This window comes from Carcharodon carcharias, chromosome 15, assembly GCF_017639515.1.
Source record: "Carcharodon carcharias isolate sCarCar2 chromosome 15, sCarCar2.pri, whole genome shotgun sequence".
NCBI lineage: Eukaryota > Metazoa > Chordata > Chondrichthyes > Lamniformes > Lamnidae > Carcharodon > Carcharodon carcharias.
In genome coordinates this window covers 27,363,554-27,386,493 of record NC_054481.1, presented here as the reverse complement: position 1 = coordinate 27,386,493, position 22,940 = coordinate 27,363,554, and the positions used below count along the sequence as shown (strand labels likewise).

General features: G+C 44.2%; 1 protein-coding gene across 2 annotated transcripts; it reads right to left on the bottom strand.

Annotated features, from left to right (window-relative positions):
- On the bottom strand, nucleotides 1-22,532 carry cdr2a (cerebellar degeneration-related protein 2a). 2 transcript variants are annotated; one of them, XM_041205663.1, is made up of 5 exons: nucleotides 22,295-22,532; nucleotides 17,595-17,707; nucleotides 6,495-6,643; nucleotides 4,883-5,035; nucleotides 1-3,640 (listed from the first exon to the last, which is right to left on the bottom strand). In XM_041205663.1, exons 1-5 carry the CDS (start codon nucleotides 22,374-22,376, stop codon nucleotides 2,707-2,709), a joined length of 1,431 nt encoding a protein of 476 aa, XP_041061597.1. In that variant the 5' UTR covers nucleotides 22,377-22,532; the 3' UTR covers nucleotides 1-2,706. The 2 variants fall into 2 exon arrangements, with proteins under 2 accessions (XP_041061597.1, XP_041061598.1); XM_041205664.1 differs by lacking the exon at nucleotides 22,295-22,532 and adding an exon at nucleotides 21,100-21,188.
- Between the last annotated feature and the right edge of the window lie 408 nt (nucleotides 22,533-22,940).

The window sequence follows — 22,940 nt, the reverse complement described above, 5'->3', positions numbered from 1 at the left end:
AATTATTTCAGGGACAGTGAGAGCAGGTGAGACTAGATGCTAAATATAATCAGCAATTCCAGTACAATTTTACTTTGCCATACAGAACACAGACCAACATTCAAATATAAACTCATTTTGGACCTCCTGTTTTGAATTGAGACATTAAGAAAAGACACACAACTTGTTCATTAATTCACAAAAGCTCAGTCAGCTCCTATAATCATATATGAGACACACATGGACACGTCTCAGTAGCACCACAGAAGTTTAAGTTTCCACTGGCTTCATAATCTACAGCACACTTTATTTAAAGTGAATGAAAGACATGGACAATGTGGTTATTTTCACAAACTTCTGCAATTGTTATAAAAACAAATTGCAAACTTTTATCCATCCTAGTTTCAGAACATGTCTCAATGTAGAGTGACTGAGCTGTTTATTGGTGCAAGGATTGAGAGTTGAACGTAATTAAGCCAAGCTGAACACCTGAATTTAGTAGAGATTTAATTCCAATGTGCTTCTATTTCTTTTCCCCTTTCTTCCCTCAGTGACTCCTGCCAGTATAGGAGTGATGGATCACTTGCAGTACCTCAGCTCTCACTCTTCATGTGTGAACCCTGAGTCAGTAGATCAACCAAGTTCACATATTACTCAGGTGTCACAGTCACCTCCCAGGAGGGTGCCACTAGCTAATGCTCGAGAGTTCTGACCATTTCTTTTCCCATTCTTCCACTTGTGTATTTTATTCTTCACCCACCCTCTCACTCTGCCAGTTTCCAGCAAACCCAAATCCCATTTCACACCTAATTCCTTCGCTCAAACATCAGCTCACCACAAACCTGAAATCAAATACTGCCTGTTCCTAAGTATTGTCTCTTACCAATATCACCCTGATTTATTTTCCACACAAGCACTTTACAAATTGATGCATTTCCTCTCGCCTGGTCATTTCTCTCCCTCCCCTTCTTTAACCATCCTGTGATCAAGTTCTGATAAAGTCAAGTGTAATGTCAACTCCTCTCTCCACTGATGCTGACCTGCTGAGTGTTTGCAGCATTTTCTAGTTTGCCAGTTCAAACACAAACACTGCAGCTGCCAACATACTCCCTTCTCCATTGCAATTACCCAGTGTGTTCACACATTCTATAACTATTTTTAAGCAGCTGTAAACATGGCTTGGCCATATCAACCAACATCTGTCATCACAGCCTGCCCATCAGGTCATGCACTGGGCTCCTACAGAATGTAGAAGTGGGTGAACTGGTGCCAGACTGCCAGTAAAGATCCCCAGCTGGTCAACAGACGCTGGAGCATCACAAGAACACTGGCTATGGCCAGGAGAGAATGGAGTGCTTTATCTGTCTCATGCATATCTAGACCCAGGAAATACTAAGTCTAAGTAAGAACTTCTACCCCTTTTACTCAGTATCTGAGCTCACAATTTTAAACAAAATACTATTAGAATCCACATTGTGTGAATTCATATTTTGAAGAGTAGAGAGGTTCCTGTGCCCTGGATAAGATTTATCCCTCAAAAAAAAAATCATCTGCTCTCTATCACATAGCAGTTTGTGGGAGCTTACTGTCTTAAATTGACATTTCCTACATTATAGAGACTACATTTCAAAAAGTAACTCAATTGGCTGTAAAGCACTTTGGGACACCCTGAAAGGTGTTTATAAAATGCAAGCTCCTCCACCCCCCCCCACCCCACCTCCTCTGCCAGCATTGCTTGGCTGTCAGATAAAGTTTGATGCATTTTTCCAGATGTGGCCTCCTGCACTTTTCACACAAGGAAGCAGAGCATTCATCTTGTGCCAACTTCACTTCACAATTGCACATTTGAGTGAAGAGAGATTCAGAAGTACACAGTATTGCACAATCGGAATGTCCAGCAATACATAACTGAACGACAAAAAACAGTTTTGCTCCTATACATCTTCATTCATTGAACAGCAAAGAGCTATACACCAGTCTGTTCTGAAGACAACCTCACTAAACATTGTTTCCAAAAAGCCCCTTATTTCCTGTTACTCTCCTCCTCCAAATAAAAGGGGGTCAATTTATGCTAGGAAGCAGTTCCAGCATACTTTACCATAGTCATGTTTTATGTGCAAGTCCTGATATCAACTGGTAGCAGGCTATTGGACCATGGGGTCAGCACATTCTTTCCTCATCTAATTTCACACAGACAAGTTCTAATGAACGTCATTGTGCAGCGCACAGAGGTTGCAACCCTGGCACCAATAATCCCGGCCAAAGTAGCACACCTACTATAAAAGGAGACCAGCCCACTCAGTGAAGTCCTGGGACTGACAGAAAGGTCTTTCCTGCTCCGCAGGTCTTCGGGCTACATCAGAAAATACCTTCACCTCCCCCCCAACATATATATTAACTATTTATTTCAGTATCTCAAGATCTCCTACAGCTAGAAAATCCACAATAATCAGACAATCTAAAGGTAGAAATAAGTTTATAAAAAAGAAATTGACTTTCTTTGGATGAGAAAGTCACTCTCATACACACTCGCCAACTGATTTACAAATACTTGTCGATCAAATAGATCCTCTAAGTTCTTGGATCCCTTTATGTCTTCCCTCTAATTGGGCGCCAGAGTTGTAAAGCAATATACTTTTTCATGCAAAATAAGTTACATGAGGTTTCTTGTGGCTTTTCAGTTCCTAATGCTTTATTGTAACTACAGATACAATACTTGTAATTTCCCTATTCCTCTTGCTGTAACTGACCTACAACTGGATATTGCAAGGAGATGGATTTGTATTTCAATCGGTTTTCATTGATTTCTTCTTTTGTTTTGCGGATACAACTGAAAATTTCTTTGAACAAAATTTTGTATTCTGGCTGGGTGTTACTGGATGAGCTGGGCAGTTCCATAATGGGAAGCTGAGCAGTGCAGGCAGCTGACTCGCTCCTCAGGGGCTCTTCACTAGCTGAGATTTGCTGGTCATTCTGGGGTGTTTTCCCAGACTGGTCCTGGGAGAGGCGCCGAGAGGTCTGCACGGCTTTGTGGCTCAGGGCATCTCCCGGGCGATGGCACCTGCTCAGCAGCTCATTGTATTTCAACTGCAGGGCGATGTACTGCTCGTCCACCTCATTCAGGAGCGAGATGCCTCGCTGGCGCACAGCCTCAGCCCTCCGGATGCATGTCTGCTCGTGGCCCTTTAGCAGATCTTCATCAGAGCTGCTCTTCAGCAGGGCCTCGCTGGGGTTCGGTGGCCCATGCTCAGTCTGCAAACTCTCTCCATTCACACAAACCTTGATCCCAGAGAAATGCACAAGGTCCAAAGAATCTTTCCCAGAAAACAGGAAAGATTCGGGGAGAAGATTGTCCACCACACTGACAAAGTCAGCGGCTCCTCGACTTCTCTGACGTAATTCCACCACTTTATTCTCCAGCTCTTGGATACTTTGTTTGTAGTCATCCAAATTGGAGAGGCTTTTCTCCAGCTCACTGTTTTCTTTCAGGAGCAGGGAATACTCCTGCTCCACACTCTCCCTCCTCTGCCTCTCCAGGGTCAACTGAGCCTGCAACATGCTCATATTCTTCTTCAACCTCTCATTTTCGTCCTCCAACGGACTAACCTGGGCTTCATCAGATGTGATCTCTGCAGCAAACAGGTGATCATACACAAAATACCTGTTAAACAAAGCAAAAAATAAATAAAAAATGACTCCAGAGCCCAATATTCCGAGAATCATTTAACTTTCAATAGCTTGTGTTGGAGTTCCCTGCATGACGGAGGGTGAGAATATCAGGAAAGGGAGTGGAATAGGCCTTTTGGCCCCCTGAGCCTGATCCACCATATTCAGTACAATCTTGGCTGATCTATCTCAACTCCACTTTCATGCAATATCCTTCATTCCCTTAGTGTCCAAAAATCCATGGTCCTTCTGTCTTGACTAATCTCAATGACTGAACATCCACAGCTCTCTGGAATTCTCTAACCCAAAAGGTTCATAACCCTTTAAATGAAGAAATTTCTCCTAATTTCAGTCCCAGATGGTTGACCCTTTATCCTGAGATCATGACCTCTAGTTCCAGACTCTCCAGCCAAGAGAAACAGCCTCTCAACACCTAACATGTAATGACCTTTAAGAGTAGCCCCCATGGACACAGTACAGTTATCTCGATTAAGGAAATGTCATTTGTGGCTCAGCATTCTCAGCCCGGAATCAAAAGGCTGTGGGTTCCAGGGCCTCTCCCAGAGATTTGAGCACAAAACCCAGGTTTGGGTAGCACTTCACTGGCAGAAGTTTCATCTTTCACACAAGATATTAAATAGAAAACACCATGTACTAGAGCATTGCTCTGTCAGAACAAACACAAAGTCCCCGGTGCCTCTGGGAGTTTGGTGTTCCCAACTCTGGCAGTCGTGTTGTGGGATTTGCAATGGAAATTTTTCATCTGTCAGGGATAAAATCCAAGCCCTGGAATTTTAAAAAATGTCTGCAAATTATTCCAATTCTTCAGATAATCAAATTTTAGTGATTGGTTCAAGGATAAATATTGACACAGGAGATCAAGGGGAACTGCCCTGTTCTTCAAAATAGTCACCATGAAGTCATTGGCATCCACCAGGGAGGTCAGCCAGGGCCTCAGTTTAACAATATCTGAAAAACACACCTCTGACAGTGCGACACTCCCTCAGTACTGCATTGGGAACGTCAGCCTAGATTATACGTACAAGTCTCTGGAGTGGGAGTTGAACCCAGAGCCCTCTGACTCAGAGCTGAGAGTGTTACCCACTGAGGCACAACTGATACTCAAGTGTATCAATGTGCATTGTGCACTTGAGAAGCACAAACATGCAATGATCAAAAAAAAAAGAAAGGTTTTCAGATTAAATAAAATATTGACAGAATCAACAGTGCAACTTACTTCCGAAGATCGTACAGCTCTTTCAGGCATGGAAGGCTATGCATTGCCCTCTTTTGCTCAGTTCCCTCCTTTCGTGAGCCATCCTTCAGCTCCTCCAATTGTCTCTGGAGCTCATCTACGTGAGATTGTAGACCCTCAATCGTCTCTGCCAAGCTAACAAAACAAGACCAGACAAATCCAATTAAAAGGAATCTCAGTTTGATCAAGTTGATTGTCAGAACATGCAGGCAGCTCGTAGGAGTACTTAGTTTAGAGGATTGTGAATGGAACACCTTTATCATTAGATTTGAATGATGATTTTGAGAGGAAAATACTGGTGTCTAAATGTACCTATTTAGTTAGCAAAAAATCCCAAGATGTTTCAGAGACTTAGAGGATGCTATTGTCAAGTTGGAGAGTTTATGGTAGGTGATCAAAGTCGTAAAGACTGTCCTATCTGGGCTCACATAATTCCCGAATTCCTTCACCTTGGCAGTGTCACCCAGGCTCTGGAATGCCTTCTCTAACAAAGCTCTAACATCCATGATGTCAATCTGCCTCATCTTTTCTCAGATGCTGATAGTTCCTCTATGTTCCTCATTATTAAACATTGGCTGGCTGTTGTAAAGTTTCACACATTTAGAAATTAGTGACATTTGAAATCCAAGTTGATGCAAATTAAGCAGTATGTTTAGAGAGACATGCACAAATCTCAGCAAACAAATCTGAAAAACTGTGTGGAACTCATTCCACACTCAACATGTACTGACTAGTTCTGGATTGCCTGATATTAATCTGAGGCTAATGCACATTTACTGACTGCAATAACATCTTTAATTTAGAATTGAACAACTTTACTGCTGAGAACAATAGTTGGAGGATTAAACTTTGAATAAAGAAACAGCAACTTTACTTGTGCACATATTGCTTAAATCATTGAACTAACTCACCTAAAGGTGGTGAGGCAACAAGTTGAATGGGTTGGACTGTGGACTGTCATTAGAAGGAAAGCCTATGCTGCTGATAGTTAAACCAGAGTTGAAGGGCAGTAAAACCAGTAGGGATTACAATTGGTCTCAGGGCAAGCAGAGGAGAGAATTGGAAAGACAACAATATTTCCCAACACTGGTCAAATGATTACTAAAACCATACTAAACCCATTAAACTTGAGTTAACTCAACATTTGGACACATACAGACACCTGCCAGAGGAAACACTATGTGTGGGACCACAACAACCATGACATTCAATAAAGACCATTTAGGAAGTAATTTGTGATTTCAGGTACCTTGAGGAACCCTCATACTATCTGACCTTAATTCACATATTCATTAATCCCGTGATTGCAAGTAATCTACTAGTTTACATAGGTGAGACTGTCAGGTTAATGCAAAATCATGAACATCAGTTGATGAACATTTTTTTTCTATGGTGCTGCTTCAGGAATATCCTCCACAAAGTCACCTGGTGCATGCAATTCCATTGGTGACTGGTGACAAATCAAAATTGAATGGGAAATGTTGCTATGGTAACTTTCAATCGCAAGAAAGTTAACAAAATATCTGACCAGTAAAAGTGCCTTACACAAGATTTTTAATGTTAAGCTATTCTAGCTGCCGAAATATTTTATTACCTTATTATCTTACTCTGCGATGTCTTGCTTTCCGTAACAAGTTTTTGATTGGTCACCTCCAACTCTCGAGCAGTCACATCGAGCTGCTCGTAAACCTTAGCATGTTGTTCGTTCATTTGACGGAGGAGCTCTATCTGTTTTGAGAGATACTGGAAGACAAACAGAACTCAGTCAGACAGCAGTCAAGTGTCACACCAAGATTCACACTCTGCACATCCAGTTACTCCACTCATTAAGAGAAGCTGCATTTAGTCAGCAGGACATGAGGGATTAATGCATCAGTGCCACAGGAGAACTTTCAAAAACAAGCAACTGTGTCACATGCAAGGATTAATCATCTTTCCCTCTCCTGCCTTCACTAGGAAGATTCAGGTTTCCAAGAGTTAACAAAGCCAAGTCAATGCAGAAAAAATAAGGACTTGCATTTATACAATCTCAAAGCACTTTACAGCCAATGAAATATTTTTGGAATGCAGTCAGTCTCGTAACTTAGAAACAGAAACATGGTTGCAAGTTCCTGCAAACAGCAATGTGATAATGAACCAGATTTTTTTTTGTGATGTTGATTAAATAATAAGTTATTACTCAACACTGGGGAGAACTGCTCTTTTCTTCAAAATAGGGCCATGGGAACTTTTACCTGAGATGGAGGGGGTGGGGGGGCGGGGGGGCGGTTGGTGCAGACACCTCATCCGAAAGGTGGCACCTCCGACTTTGCAGCATTCCTTCTGTACTGCACTCAAATGTTAGCCTTGAGTTTTGTGCTCAAGTCCTGGAGGCAGGACTTGACCCCAGAACCTTGTGACCAAGAGGTAAGAGTGCTACGAACTGAGCCACAGCTAACAATTATCCTCCTCACCCTTGGAATGAAAGAAATGGGAGGCAGATGAATAATTAAGCCACAATACCCATTCTTCAATTGACTTGGTGGCCCTTGGCGGATGAAGATTTAAATTGCCCAATTTCACAGAATGGTCACCCTTGTGGATCCTTTGAAAAAAAGTCTTCAGGAAAGGGACTGGAAACATTCCTTACTGCACGGATTGTAATCCATTCATGATTAACAAAGGACTGGGCTAAGAATTAAATTAGATCCAGCCCTCAATGTTTCTTTTAGATTGAAAATATTATCCATTTTGGGGTCTTTCTCCTTAATTCCCTCCGCACTGATTCCTTGACATCTTGATGTGGGGGACCAAATGTAATATTTCCAAGTTTGCTGATGACAAATCTAGGTGGGAATGTGAGTTGTGAGGAAGATGCAAGAGACTTTAAGCAGACTTGGACAGGCTAAATGAAGGGGCAAGAACATGGCAGATGGAATATAATGTGAGGAATTGTGAAGTTATCCACTTCGGTAGAAAAAAGACAAAGCAGAATATTTCTTAAATAATAAGAGGCTAGGGAGTGCCGACGTCCAAAGGGACCTGGCTGCCCATATTAATGAGTCACTAAAAGTTAGCATGTAGGTGCAACAATCAATAGGAAGGCAAACGATATGTTGGCCTCATCACAAGGGGATTTGAATACAGAAGTAAAGATGCCTTGCTGCAATTGTATAGATCCTTGGTGAGACCACACCTGGAGTATTAAGTATAGTTTGGGTCTCCTTAGGCAAGGAAGGATATACTTGCCATAAACGGAGTGCGACAGAGGCTCATCAGACTAAACCCTAGGATGTCAGGATTGCCCATTGAGGAGTGATTGAGGAAACTGGGCCTGTTTTCTCTAGTGTTTCAAGGAATGAGAAGCGACTCATTGAATCTTAGAAAATTCTTACAGGGTATGACAGGGTAGATATAGATAGGGTGTTTCCCCTGATGGTGAATCTAGAACCAGGAAACAGTATCAGAATAAGGGTTAGGCCAGTTAAGACTGAGAAGAGGAGGAATTTCTTCACTCAAAGGGTGGTGAACCCCGGAGGGCTGTGGAAGCACAGTCATTGAGCATGTTCAAGACAGAAATTGATAAATCTCTGGAGACTAATGACATCAAAGGACACATGATAGCACGGAGAGGTGTTGTTGAGGTAGATGATCAGCTATGATCTAACTGAATGGTGGAGTGGGCTCGCCCTTGGCATTCAATGACATTACCATCACTGAATCCACCATCACCATCATCCTGGGAGTTACCATTGACAGAAACTGAACTGGACTAGTCATATAAATACTGTGGTTACAAGAACAGGTCAGGGGCTAGGAATCCTGTGATGAGTAACTCACCTCTTTACTCCCCAAAGCCTGTTGACCATCTACAAGGCACAAGTCAGAAGTGTGAGGGAATATTCTCCAATTGCCTGGGCGAATGCAGCTCCAAAAAACATTCAAGAAGCTGAGCACCATTCAGGACAAAGCAGCCCACTTGACTGGCATCCCATCCACAAGTATTCACTCCCTCCACCCCCAGCACACAGTAGCAGCAGTGTGTACCATCTACAAGATGCACTGCAGAAACTCACCAAGGCTCTTCAGACAGTATCTTCCAAACCCACAACCAGTACCATCTAGAAGGACAAGGGCAGCAGATAGATGGGAACACCACCACCTGGAAGTTCCCCTCCAAGCCACTCACCATCTTGACTTGAAAATATATCGCCGTTCCTTCACTATCGCTGGGTCATAATCCTGGAGTTCCCTCCCTAACAGCATTGTGGGTGCACCTACACCACATGGACTGCAGCAGTTCAAGGGTGCAGCTCACCATCACCTTCTCAAGGGCAATTAAGCATGGGCAATAAATGCTAGCCTAGACAGCAACACCCACAGCCCATGAGTTAATAAAAAAAAAGACCTACTTCTGCTCCTTTGTTCTCATCTTCAGGAATCATTTACCCTGGTGAAGAATTGTTCCCTTGTAATTGTTGCAACATTGGTGGGTAGATTCTCCCAACAATCTTCATCAGGTCAAATGAATAGGAAGGGAGAAAAAGAGAGAAACAAGTACCAAAACCTGAACAACTCAAGGTCAAAAAATGAAGTCCAGCTAATACCCAATCCTTGGGAGTGAATGGTATCATAGCGAAAAGCTGTGATAGTGAGAAGTTCCGGCAGTTATGCTGTAAACTCTTTTCTTTCAGAAGAGATTTGCTCAGATTGCTCTTATCTGTTATTTTCTGCTACAAGACAAACAGACCATTCCCAACCATCACCTACCCACCCACCCCCACCCCATCCCATGCTACAATACAACATTATCGGTTCAAATCCCCTTAATTTAACTCCTATAATACTGGACTGAATTCAGCCAAATATTAAAAAGGAAAAGTTGAAAATGGCAGAAACCTGAAGTAAATTCACCCCGAATTGCAGACCCCATCTTCTGTTTATTGATACCAACTGACCTGCTATGCAAACTCCACCATTTCCTGGTTTCACTTAAAAGCTCAGCATTCATGGGTCATTTAAATGAAGCTAGCTTTATCAGATGCAGATTTTATAACTTGCCACAGTAGGATCTCAACTGACAATTGCTCCCTCCCTAGATTACAAGACACAAACTCCTTTGATGGCTAAAGCAGAGGCCAGGAAGATCCCAGGTCCAAAAGGACCCGTTTATGCCTACACTCTGCTTCCCGTTAGTCAGCCTATCTTCTATCCACTCCAACATGTTACCCCTATACCATGAGCATTTATTTTCCACCATAACCTTTGATGTGGCACTATATCAAATGCTTTCTGGAAATCTAAGTACAGTACATCCACAGGTTTCCCTTTATCCACAGCACATGTTACTTCCTCAAAGAACTCCAATAAGTTGGTTAAACACGATTTCCCTTTCACAAAACCCATTAGAATTAGATGGGCGCAGAGATCTCAGAGGGTTGTGGGCTGAAGGAGATTACAGGGATAGGGAGTGACGAGGCCATAGGTAGACTTGAAAACAGGGGTGAGGATTTTAAATTTGGGAAGCAATGCATGGGATGTGCAGTTATACACAGGGTCGGATGAAGGAATCCAAATTTACATCTTATTCTTCAGTGGGATGTTATCAAAATATTTTAAATTCTATCCCTCCTCCCCCTTGCCACTGTGTATGGGCAGCTGCTAATCATCCAACTGATTCAACCATAACCTTTTAACTAATGGAAGAGAAAGTTGTATTTTGGGGGCTGTCAGTTTTGATGTTGATATTGCAGGATTGAACTTTTAAACATCCAGCTTCCCCCCTGGAGCAGAACAGCTGCACATTACATCATCATGTGGAATCAGACACAGCAATCCAAGCAACACCCAGCCAAATTCCAAACAGGAAGCAGTGGTTGGGATTGTTTCTGGCATTCCTCACTACACCACACACTGCCTGAACACATTCCAACAACACATCATCCTATAACAGTACTAGGTTATTGCATCATGTTCAGTGGGTGAATCATCAGCATTGGAACATTTTTACCTCTGCCCACTCCCCACAGCCATGTAATTTCTCCCCACTGTCCTGGCCAATATTTATCCTTCAATCACATCAATAAAAACAGATCAGGAATGGTAGCTTAGTGGTAATGTTACTGAACTAGTAACCCAGAGGTCTGGACTAATGATTCAGGGATATGAGTTCAAATCCCAGAACAGCAGCCAAGGGAATTTAAATTTAATTATTAATGAGACCATGAAACCACCAGGTTGTCGCAAAAACCCACCTGGGGAGGAATTAATGTGACCTTACCTGTGCTGGCTAAATGTGACTCCAGACACTTGACTGCCCTCTGAAATGGTGTACTCAGTGACAGAAAATAAGCACTATGTGCGTACCACTGCAGTGGTTCAAGATGGCACATCAGCACTTTCTCAAAGACAATTAAGGATGGCAATAAATGCTGGCCCTTCCAGTAGCATTCACATCCCAAGAATGATTAAAAACATGATCAGGTCGTTTAGATCATTACTATTTGTGGGATCTTGTTATGCACATATTAGCTGCTGCATTTTCTACATAATAATACTTCCAAAAAGGAATTACTTCATTCGCAGTACAGAGCTTTGATGTGTTCCGATGTCATAAAAGGTGCTATAGAAATGCAGGTTCTCTCTAAATGTGTAGATTCCTGATTTCAATAACTCTGCTGAAAGAGAACAACTCCATTATGTCAGTTATCAATCGATTCCTGCTCCAGTCACTAATTGAGCGCTCGCTATTAGCTGAGTTCAAGAAGTCTTTAAAAATGCAGTGAAAGAGAGTGAGTATAGAGGTCATCACAATGCTCTGAGTGCAAGAGAATCTGACTACAGATCTGGGAGAAATCCACTCAATGCGAGGCAAAAAATTTAATAACCCATGAGCTTGAAGGTATCATAATATCTTGGATGCAATATATAAAAAGAAACTCAAGAAAAATTAACATAAATGGACATCTCCAAATTGCCAAACCTTGAAAAGACAAGTTCAATCAATGCCAGAGTTTTCAACCAAATTGCAACCAAAACATTGCAGCAAGCACACCCAGGGGCAGAAGATCAAAAAAAGTTGTCTTAATGCAACATGAAGACATTTAACCATCAGCTCCTCTGAGCAAAATGATTCTCAACGTCATCCCACAAGCAACTCATTCTCATCTCAACATTTTTTTCTCCCCAATTGTCATCGTGTGCTGTTTTTGCAAAAATCCATCGGGAGTCAGAGTAAAGATAAATTAACCAGTTTAAATTTGTTGCATGAATTTCAGAGCATCTAAAAACTCCTGCAAATTGTGGGACTCAAGTTTCAGGCATTGGACACATCGTAGCACTCAATTTACTCTGTTAAACCTTAACCTTCACAGTGTCTGGGTGGTGATTATAAACTCCTAACCAGCAGACTCATGCTCACAGTCATACAATACTGAGCTAAACACTGGCAAGTTTGACACTTAGCCAGAAATCCTAAGGATCTATACTTTCTGAAAGAACACATCCAGCACAGGAGTGAATCAAATCACTGCCATTTGACCCATTTACAGTGTCAGGTGACTAGTCTATTAATAAAGAAGCAAATGATTAAAGCAACTCCATCAGAGTATGTGTGGCTCCTGTTTAGTCAGTGAGATTAAATTTACACACACAACATTGACTCCTGGACTCATGGTTAGGTGTGTGTGAAATGGAGCAGGTATCTGCTAGGTTCCAATGAGGTGTGAAACTTTCTAAAGCCCTGAGGAGCTGGTGAGTGCATTCAGGGTAGGATTGCAATAATTGAGTTCTTTTTTTAAAAAAAAGGCATAGGGAGGGGCAGTGATTGATTCTGGATGGTGCAAAAATAAAAGCCAGCTAAGAACTTCTGCTTAAATTCTCTCAAATCTCTGTAATTAAAGATTACAGAAATAAAATAAGGGCAGAGCAATGCAGAAATTAGATTTAATGCTGACTGTGGCTCAGTGGGTAACACTGTAGTCTCTGAAACAGAAGGTCATGAGTTCAAGTCCCACTCTGCTTAAGGCTGACGCTCCAGTGCGGTACTGAGGGAGTGCTACACTCTTAAAGGTGCTATATTTTGGATGGGACAGTAAACAGTTTGCCCTCACAGTGGACATAAAAGGACCCACAGCACTATTCAAAGATGAGTGCTAGCCAATATTTATCCCTCAACAAACGTCACTAAAAACAAAATATCCGTTATCCGTTAGTGATCACATTGCTGTTTGAGAGCTTTGCTGTGCACAAATTGTTTTTTACATTAGAACAATGACTACACTTCAGAAGTACTTCATTGACTGTGAAGCACTTTGAGACATCCTGCAGCTGTGCAAGGCACTATATAAATGCAAGTTCTTTCATTCCATTTGTACCAATTGTCTTGCTTGACTGGTTTTGCTGCAAAGTTCAGAGACCACAATAAATGCTCAATTTCAGTACAGAAAGAAAAATATCTTTTAGAATTCAGCAGAAATAGGCTTAGGTACCACATTGTTGGGCTCTGTGTAAAGGTTCATTTTAGTCCCCTGCATTTTACAAGACAACAATATTAAATCCCAATCACTGAACCCAACCAAGGCCTCGTGTGAATCTGCAGGCTGCACAATACCAATGCTAACCCAGGAAACTGGTGAAAATGAACACTCAAAGAGAGAGTGAGGGAAGAAAAGAGTGGACAAGGGAAAGACAGTTCTAGTAAACACCACGTTATTGGTCAGAAACAGGGAGGAAGGGGGGGTGGGGTGGGGAGATAATTTTTTTAAATCATGCTGTTAAGTACCACAGATCCTATGTAGCCTCTCAGCATTCAATAATCCCTGTGTCTAATCAGGGAACAGCAAAAACAACAGAGGTTAGCTTGACAACAACAAAAAATTTCAGCATTAATAATGTTGGGTTCATTCAGACACCGATAAGAGCTGCCGGAACATCACAATGCTTCCAAACAGCGGGAATCCATTCAGTAAGAAATAAATGAGCCTGCAGGAGAACAGAGACCAAAAGGCTCCCATTCCACTTTCCTCCTGTATAGGAAAGCAAGCCAAAGCTGTTTGGAAGGAAATAATCCCGATCAATTTCAATGGGCTGCCCACAGCTCCACTCAAAGGCTGGGATTTTCCTGTCGGGCCCAAGTTCAATTGGGATTGTTTCCCGCCGCGGAGCCCAGTGGGAATTCGCGCCAGATCACGCGATACTGGACTCATTAATTATACAGTCGGGGATTTCCCAACGTATTGCACGGCAGGGCAGGGCAGGCTGGGTGACTTGTGCCCCGCCGTCATATCCAGGCACCATATTTAAAACACACCCAGGCATCAACTTCTTTGATGCAAACCCACCGTGGAAGGAGGATGGCCTGGTGATCCCAAGGAGCTCCGGCCTCCAGATTCAGCGACACTTCCCTTGATGTGCTGATCAATGCAGTGGAGGCTAAGAGGGGCGTCCTGTACCCCGAGGATGGAAAGAAGAGGCCAAGCCATGTGACCAACCCAGCATGAGAGGAAATCGGCAGGGTGGTCAGTGCCCATGGCCTCCGCTGAAGGACTGCCCTGCAGTGCCCAAAACAGAAGAATGACCTCATCTGCGCTGCCAGAATTAGCGAACCCTCAGCTGCTCACACTCACCTCCCTAATGGTACAGGGGACATGGGCCTCAGCAGTGAGGGCACCATCCATGCAGCCCATCCATAAAAGAGCTACTCAACATGATATGGTGATGCCTCATAGCCCCACTGCAGTCCATCTAGTCTGCAGGTGGAGAGGCCACGGTGGGTCCCTGACCCTTCCACACAAAGAGCTCAGATGCTGTCTTGGAGGTGAAGGGGGTTGGGGGGAGGAAGGGGGTTAGGTGTTGAGGGCACCAGCAAGCATCACTAAATTACATGCCTCTGTGAGCCTTATCCTTCTATCTGCATGGGCTCACTGCTCTGGAGGGTGCTGCCCCAGAACCCTTGTGGACAACCTGCAGAGCATCACTCGCATGGCACACAATCCCGTGGGTTATTTGTAAGAGTGGGAGCATGAGAAAGATACCTCAAACCCAATAGCTTCCAGACACGCCTCTCTTTGCTCAGGAAAGGTTACAGCACAGCAACACTCGCAGAGACGATGCTAAATGTAGTTACGTAGAAACTGAAGGGTCATGTGTTCTTCCTCATTGGAGGCAGCTCATGCTGTCACTCTATCCTCTCAAGTGCCAGCAGGAACAGGGGAAGGCCAGAAGTAGCCCTGTCCAGCAGCACTGCCAGCGTATAGAGGATTGAGGACATTGGGGAAGAGGAAGAAAATCCACCTGTAGAGGCGTCATAGCAGTCACCTACACTTTCCATCAGCGCAGAGACACGCATCTCGGTGGGTACAAGATCTAGTTCAGGCAAGTCTCACATTCTGGTGGTTGCTGCAGACACATGACATAGCAGGAGACAGGGTCAGCCAAGCTCACAGACAGTGGGAGGACTGCTGGGGAAGAGCATTTGCAACACCCAATTTGGATGATGAGCCTTTGGGAGAACCTCATCCAGCAGAACGCCAAGTTTCTGTCGGACGTACGCGCAGACTTGCACTGCATCGCTGTAGCCATAGGTGAGATCTTGCTGTGGCTATGTGATTCAGTAAGGGGTGGGGCTGGAACAGAGCACCTTAATCTCCCTCCAGGTGCCCCTTCTCCTCAAAGAGTCAGGCAGGGGGACCCTCAGACACCCAAAGGGAGGAGAAGTGGCTCTTGGACACCCCTGAGACCTCCACTCAAGACTCCGAGGGTGACTTCTTTGGGATCCCCCTTACCTGTGACCACTTCACAGCTTCATCCTCTGTGACTGCAGAGGGAGCAGCTGCCCTACAGCCAATGTGAGCCGGGGCCCTCCAGGCCTCGGGTCTCCAGAGAACATCCACTGAGGTCATCCAAGACAACAGGGCAAACTGATCAGCAGGCTGCCTGCACCCCTGCTGTGGGTGTCAGGGGGGCACCGAGAAGAAGTGGTGCCTGGGAACGCAAGATTAAGAAGTTTTGATTTCATATGTGGTTGCACGGGTGCACTATAATTGTTAATGTTCTTATACTTTTGCAAATAGGCTACACTTGCACTTTAATAAAGTCGGTTGTAGTTTAATTGCGATTCATAGTGGTTAAGCCTGCACACCCCCTCCACCCCCATCTTCAGGGTGAACACCCAGGCTGGGTCTATGTCCTCGAAATCACGTGTATGCGGGGAGGCAAGGATCTTTGCTAGGGCCCTTGCAAGCCTTGTGCAAGAAGCCTCCCGCACACACTGAGCCTTTACCCTTCACATGCTAATCTGCTGAAATGTCTTAGAATCGTCAGTACTACATTCCCAGGATCCCTTTCAGTTGTCCCGTTGAGCTGACCTGCCATTCCGCCCATCCTCGATGACCCAACTCCCATGCAGCATCTCGAGATCTCCAACTCAAGGCTCTAGATAGTTGCAAGCAGCCATGGTCCCTGTGACTTTTCAGGCTGAATCCAACACCTTTCAACCTCTTCTCGTGACCCACACCCTCCTATCAGCAATTCCCTCAGTATGCCCCCCCACCAGGATTCATCAGTTGATACCATGGACCCCTCCCTCAAACCTTTTCCCTTCTAACCCCAACCCCCCCCATATCCATTCAGTCCTGCACACCACCCCCCCATGCCCGTTCTTCCACTCCACAAGCTGCTCCAGGCCATCTTCTAGGTGAGCCCCAACATGTCCACGCCACGTTGGTTCAGATGTGTTCCACCGACGTGATATCCCAGTGGTGGCGCGGATAATTGGACAGGGGAAGATAATTCCAATCGGGGCTTCATCTGCATCCATTAACAGGATGCAGAACAGCTTCACACCGGCCTCTGGCAGGAATGGTGACCCCTTACAATAAGCAGGAGTACACGCTCCCACCGTCATTTCACCTTGGCAGGAAATCAATTTTTCAACTCCCTACACATTGTCTCCCCACCCCACCATTACAGCCACTGCTGTTGGGACTGGTAAATCTCCATTAAAGAATTACATGATGGAGGCACAGAAACAAGGTCACACCTTTGATAGATTTTTTCTAAACAAGGGTATTAAGAGATACGACACCACATCGGACAAGATACAAATCAGCCATGATTTAATTGAATGGCGGACAGAACAGGCTAGAGGGGCTGAATGGCCTCCTTCAGTTCTTGAATTTCCTGGTCTGTACTAGACTCAGCCAGCTAGTGGTAAGTTACATCTGAGTACATCTGGTTAAAGGAGTGGAGCAATGAGGTTGATATTAGTTACCTGATAATTACCCAGTGATACATGCCGGAGTGTGAATACACATAGGATGGCATGCAGCTGTGGTGTCTTCCTCAAGGTGGACAGGCAGCCAATGTAGTAGGAAAGGACAATAAATGTTGGCTTTGCCAGTGACACCCACATCCCATGAATAAATTTTTAAAAAGTCACACCTTCAGATGAGACAGTTGGCAATAAAAGCAGAGATTATTGAAGCACTTGATAAGACTTGGTTCTGAATGTTCTGAACAGCAAAAGTTTGTTTGATAAGAACATAAAACAGTAGAAGCGCAAACATCAAAGGATCTCATGTCCTATGTTAAATGCTCACACAAGAGAGATTATAAAGCTGGTTTGATAGCAGAAGTCTGATCTGTGCTGATCACAGCACCCACTCCTTCCAACACTGATTTTCATTGAGATAAAAACGCAGAGTCCACCTCTCACCTCAATCTCTTGGAGCTGTTCCTGGTTGGTACCGTACATCTGCTGAAGGGCTTCCTCCAACTCTGTATTGCGATCCAACAAAGTTTTCCCTAATTCAGCTGCCAGGTGTAGGTCTAAAAATGAACAAAAAGCAGTTCAATCTTCAGAAGTTAATAGATCCAGGGGAGTAAGGCCATTTCAGCCCTTCACAACTCATCGACCATGAACATTTACTCAACTCACTCTTTTCATAGAAACTAGGAGCAGGAGTAGGCCATTTGGCCCTTCAAGCCTGCTCCGCCATTCATTATGATCACCCAACTCAATAGCCTGCTCCCGCTTTCTCCCCATACCCTTTGATCCCTTTTGCCCCAAGAGCTATATCTAACTCCTTCTTGAAAGCATACAATGTTTTGGTTTCAACTACTTTCTGTGGTAACGAATTCCACAGGCTCATCACTCTCTGGATGAAGAAATTTCTCCTCATCTCAGTCCTAAATGGTCTACCCCATATCCTCAGACTGTGATCCCTGTTTCTGGACTCCCCCGTCATCAGGAACATCCTTTCTGCATCTACCCTGTCTAGTCCTGTTATAGGTTTCTATGAGATCCCCCTCTCATTCTTCTGAACTCCAGCAAATATAATCCTAATCGACTCAATCTCTCCTCATATGTCAGTCCCGCCATCCCAGGAATCAGTCAAGTAAACCTTCATGCACTCCCTCTATAGCAAGTACATCCTTTCTCAGATAAGGAGAACAAAACTCTCACAATATTCCAGATGTGGTCTCAGTAAGGCCCTGTACAATTGCAGCAAGACATCCCTGCTCCTGTACTCGAATTGTCTCGCTATGAAGGCCAACATACCATTTGCCTTCTTTACCGCCTGCTGCACCTGCATGCTTACCTTCAGCGACTGGTGCACAAGGACACCCAGGTCTCACTGCACATTCCCCACTCTCAATTTATAGCCAGTCAGATAATAATCTGTCTTCCTGTTTTTGTTACCAAAATGAATAACCTCACATTTATCCACACTATACAGCATCTGCCATGCATTTGCTCACTCACTCAGCTTGTCCAAATCACACTGAAGCATCTCTGCATCCTCCTCACAGCTCACCCTCCCACCCAGCTTTGTGTCATGTGCAAATTTGGAAATATTACATTTCATTCTCTCATCTAAATCATTTATTTAATATATATTTCCTCCCTCAATCCCCAACAGTTTATTACACAACTTCAGGGTTTTATTTTCATAGTAATGGCTGGATGCAGATGTCCCCAGTGTACACACACACACACGCACGCACGCACACACACCCCTCATCATCTTCAGAAAGGCAATAACTGGCCTTGCACAGTCTATAAGAGGCCAATGAGAAGAATACCTACCCTTGCAAAATATCAAAGGTGTCAGCCATGGCTCAGTGGGTAGCACAGTTGCTGGAGTCAGAAGGTTGTGTGTTCAAGGCCCACTCCAGTGACTTGAACACAATCAGTGCAATACTGAGGGAATGCTGCACTGTCTTTTCCATGAGGCAAGATTGGATGCAACTATTCCAAGAGCAGAGAAGTTGGGAACTATCATCACTAAAAGAAAAGCTAGATGATCTAATCCTACATCACATTGTTACTTGCTGTATTAAATTGGTTGCCTAATTTCCCTATATTCCAACTTCAAAACTACTTCATTTGCTGTAAAAGGCACCCCTAGATCATGAAAGGTGCCAGATAAATGCAAATCTTTTCCTTTCACCAATGATATTAAAATTGCAAAAATGTGACGTATCTTACAGAAGCTGTCAGGATATGTAAAAAGACATTGATTTCAACAGCATGGGACAGAGAATCCAATAACTGCAACACTGAAGGTCACTGGTTATTAATAGTGAAAGTGAAATAAAAGCAAAATACTGGAAACCCAAAATAAAAACAGAAAATGTTGGAAACACTCAGCAGGTCAAGCAGCACCTGTGGAGAGGCAAAAACAGTTAAATGTGAACTTTAACTCTTGTTTCTCTTGCCACAGATGCTGCCTGGCCTATTGAGTGCAATATTTCAAACCTTTTCTGTTTTTAATTACTGACCAAACCAATTAGGTCAAATGCAGAGGTTACAGCTCCTAGTCTTTCAAAATTGCTCCTCACTGGAATTTTAGCGATTGTATGTTTAACATACAAGAGAGACTATAATCGGGGGAAGGTTAATCCTACAAACTCTGACTCGCCCAGACACCCAACCCAAAAATCAGCTTTGAACCTCGAAAAAAAAACTGAGTGTTATTGCAGACACTGTTCACAAGGAGATGCACATGTGTGCTGAGGCTTTGTACCGTGTATAATCCCAATAGATTTTATATTCTTCTACTCTGGTCTATTATGTTACTCAGCTTTTCACTAGCTGTTTTTAATTGCTTTGCCTCGTTGCCTAGACATTGGCAGTGAGGAGTACTCGATTACTTCTTGAGCCCCTGGAGTCTCCCTGAGTTAATCTGATTCAATAGGAGGAAGCAACAAAGAAACTGGGAATCCATGTTGATAACACAGCTCACTCAACATCCCTGTTTTAAATATTTTTTTAAACGCATAATTCAGCAGATCTTAACGCTCAATCCTAACTGGATTCGAAAGCAGCCCTAATCTTCCCAGTTTAATGGATTTTTGAGAGACCATTTCTTTAAGTGCATATGTTCCAGGGCAAGTTAGGCAAAAGTCAGCCTGCGTCCCTCTCCTGATCGCTGGCCACCCCCAGCCCCACAGTCCGTGCATATGTGGACTATACCAGCTTCAGATGAACAGCAGGTGGACCAGCAGGCCGAATCGCCATTGCCCAGGTTCACATTTGAAAGGCAAACCACGTGAGCAGGGTTTGTTGAGCTATGGGTCTGAAGCTAGCAAGTCAATCTTCAGAGGGAAAAAGAGAGAGAATCAGCTGAAATGAAGGTCATGGGTCTGAGCAGTAGTTCATTAACAGTGGACACATGCACATCTGCCCCAGACCTGTTACATTGTTAATAAAATATTGCTCCCGAGGGCAGGCAGATATTACACAATCTGACCGGGTAAACACATTTAAATTGATGTATGAGCACACCTTAGCAAGCATCTAATCCGGTCCTTTCGAAATAGTCCAATGATTCCCGATTTGTACAGCTGCTTATTGCATTACCAAAACATTTCAGACAGACGGCGAATTACTCGAGTAATGACAAACCTGCTCGCAAAAGCAGCTGTAATTGTTAGGTTGCACACGGTGAAGAGGAGCTTAATAGAGGGGTTTCCAGATAAGGGGTTTGATAGAGTAAATAAGGGGCGATTTCCAGTGCCAGGGGGCTCGGTAACCAGAGGACACAGAGTTGAGATAATTAGCAAAAGTATTCAAACGCAGTTTTCCCCATCTCCGAGTTATTGTGATCTGGAATACGCTTCCTGAAATGGTAGTGGGAGCAGATCCAACTCTCGAAAGGAATCTAAAATTCTTGAATAGGAGACATTTGAAAGGCTGTGGAGAAAGTTCCACTCACCTGCTCTCATTGCTCTTTCAGAGTCAGCAGGGGCACGAAGGGGCGACTTCCCTCTTTACAGTGAGTAGTGAAGCTTCATCATTCGCCTGCAGCACCCACCCCCCACTCCACCAGCCTCAACCCCTTGAGTCATATCAATGGAGCCAAAACTGCCGTTCCCGTTCAAAGCTAAACCATTGTTCAAAGCGGACACCAACTTTTAGTCAACAGCTATGGGGTGGGATTCAGATAAAGCAGCAACGAGAGAGAGGGGGTTGTTTTCGATTAGAGAACCAACTATAGCAGTTCAGCCTGTCACCAGGACAGCGTTTCCATGGAGACCTTTCTCTCCAGTGCAGAGAAAACGCGCGCCGAGCGAGAGAATTTCACCCCACAGAGCCAGAGGGGCGAAGCAGAGACTGGGGGCAGCAAGGGGACTCACCGAGAGATGAGCACAGGGCATTCCGCGGGGAGCATTCCCAGTCTCCCACCACCTCCCCCCACCCCCAACAATTACTCAGGTCTGGATTGTTGGGGTCAGACCCGCTGACCACCTCCCCTCCCGGGTCAGCTGGAGTTTAAAGATGATGTTTTGAAAGGAAATTCACCTGAAATGTCGCGTTTGTGCCGGCGACATAAAAACAAAACTTATTTCCGAAGAAAAGACTTGCAATCGGGGCTATGGGGATGGAGTAGAGGAAGTGGGACTAATCGGATAGCTCAGAAAGAGCAACTACAGCGCTATGGGCCGAATGGCCTCCTCCTGTGCTTCCTACATCGATTGGATTAAACTCGGCTGTTCAGAAAAAAAATGAAACCTTTGATCGATGATCATTACAGGCTGGGGACAAATAACTTTGCCTTTGCATTAAAGAAACACAGACCCTATATTTATCTGTTTTACAAAAGCCGGTTCGGCTGGGTGGGAACGGCGCGATTTCCGTTCATCCCCGTTCAGGCCAGACAGATTGAATACGATTCTTAAGAGACCAATGCTAAGTAAAGGTCACGTTAACTGTTTCTCTTTCTCTGTCTCTCTCTCTCTCAGATACTGCCTGTGTCTCCAGCATTTCCTGTTTTTACTTCAGATTCTCACCATCCGCAGTATTTTTGAATAAGAAAGCTAGTGGGTTAGAGCTGACAGCGTGTAGCCCTTTCTCCTAGCTCCTGTCAACCAGCTCCAACCTACAGAAGCGCCTTTAAACTTTAAACTCACCGTGCTCCATATTCTGCTGCTGCTGGTACCACGGTTCCTCCTCCCGGAGTTCAAACTCTTCAATTATACTGTCGGTTAACATTTTGCTTTATTTTCTTTGAGGTGCCGGCTTAGAGAAAGGTTAATAAGGCTTGCCCCAGCTCCGACTGCTGACGCTCGCCTACTCTTGTTTGGATGCTGTTGCATTAATTCCTTGTCTCTGCTAAATGGACGCAACGTGGCACTCAGCGTCTCTGGCCAGCTCCTACTAGACTGCAAACTGGGGATTCCGCCTTGCTGCCGGAGTCCCCGCCCACTCTGGTCACTTTCAGTGTAATAATTCAAATGACAGCCAATCACCACGCCTGTAAAGTCACGTGATTGGTAGGGACCCCTTTTTTGTATGTTGTGGGTCGGGTTAAACTTCAATAAAGAGCATGGGCGGACCAGGCAGAGGCAACAGCGAGGTTATCATCAGAGAGGTTTATCAACCTCCTTCCCGCCACCATCTCAGCAGACCCTGGAGTAACCTGCTACTGTTTGATTACTCCGATTATTTAGTCGTACTGGAATCTATATTCGGGGACTAAGATGTGGTGATGCTAACGAACGTTTTATCCTGACTTTTCCATTCAGACAAAGCTAACATTTGTCCTCCGCCCCTATT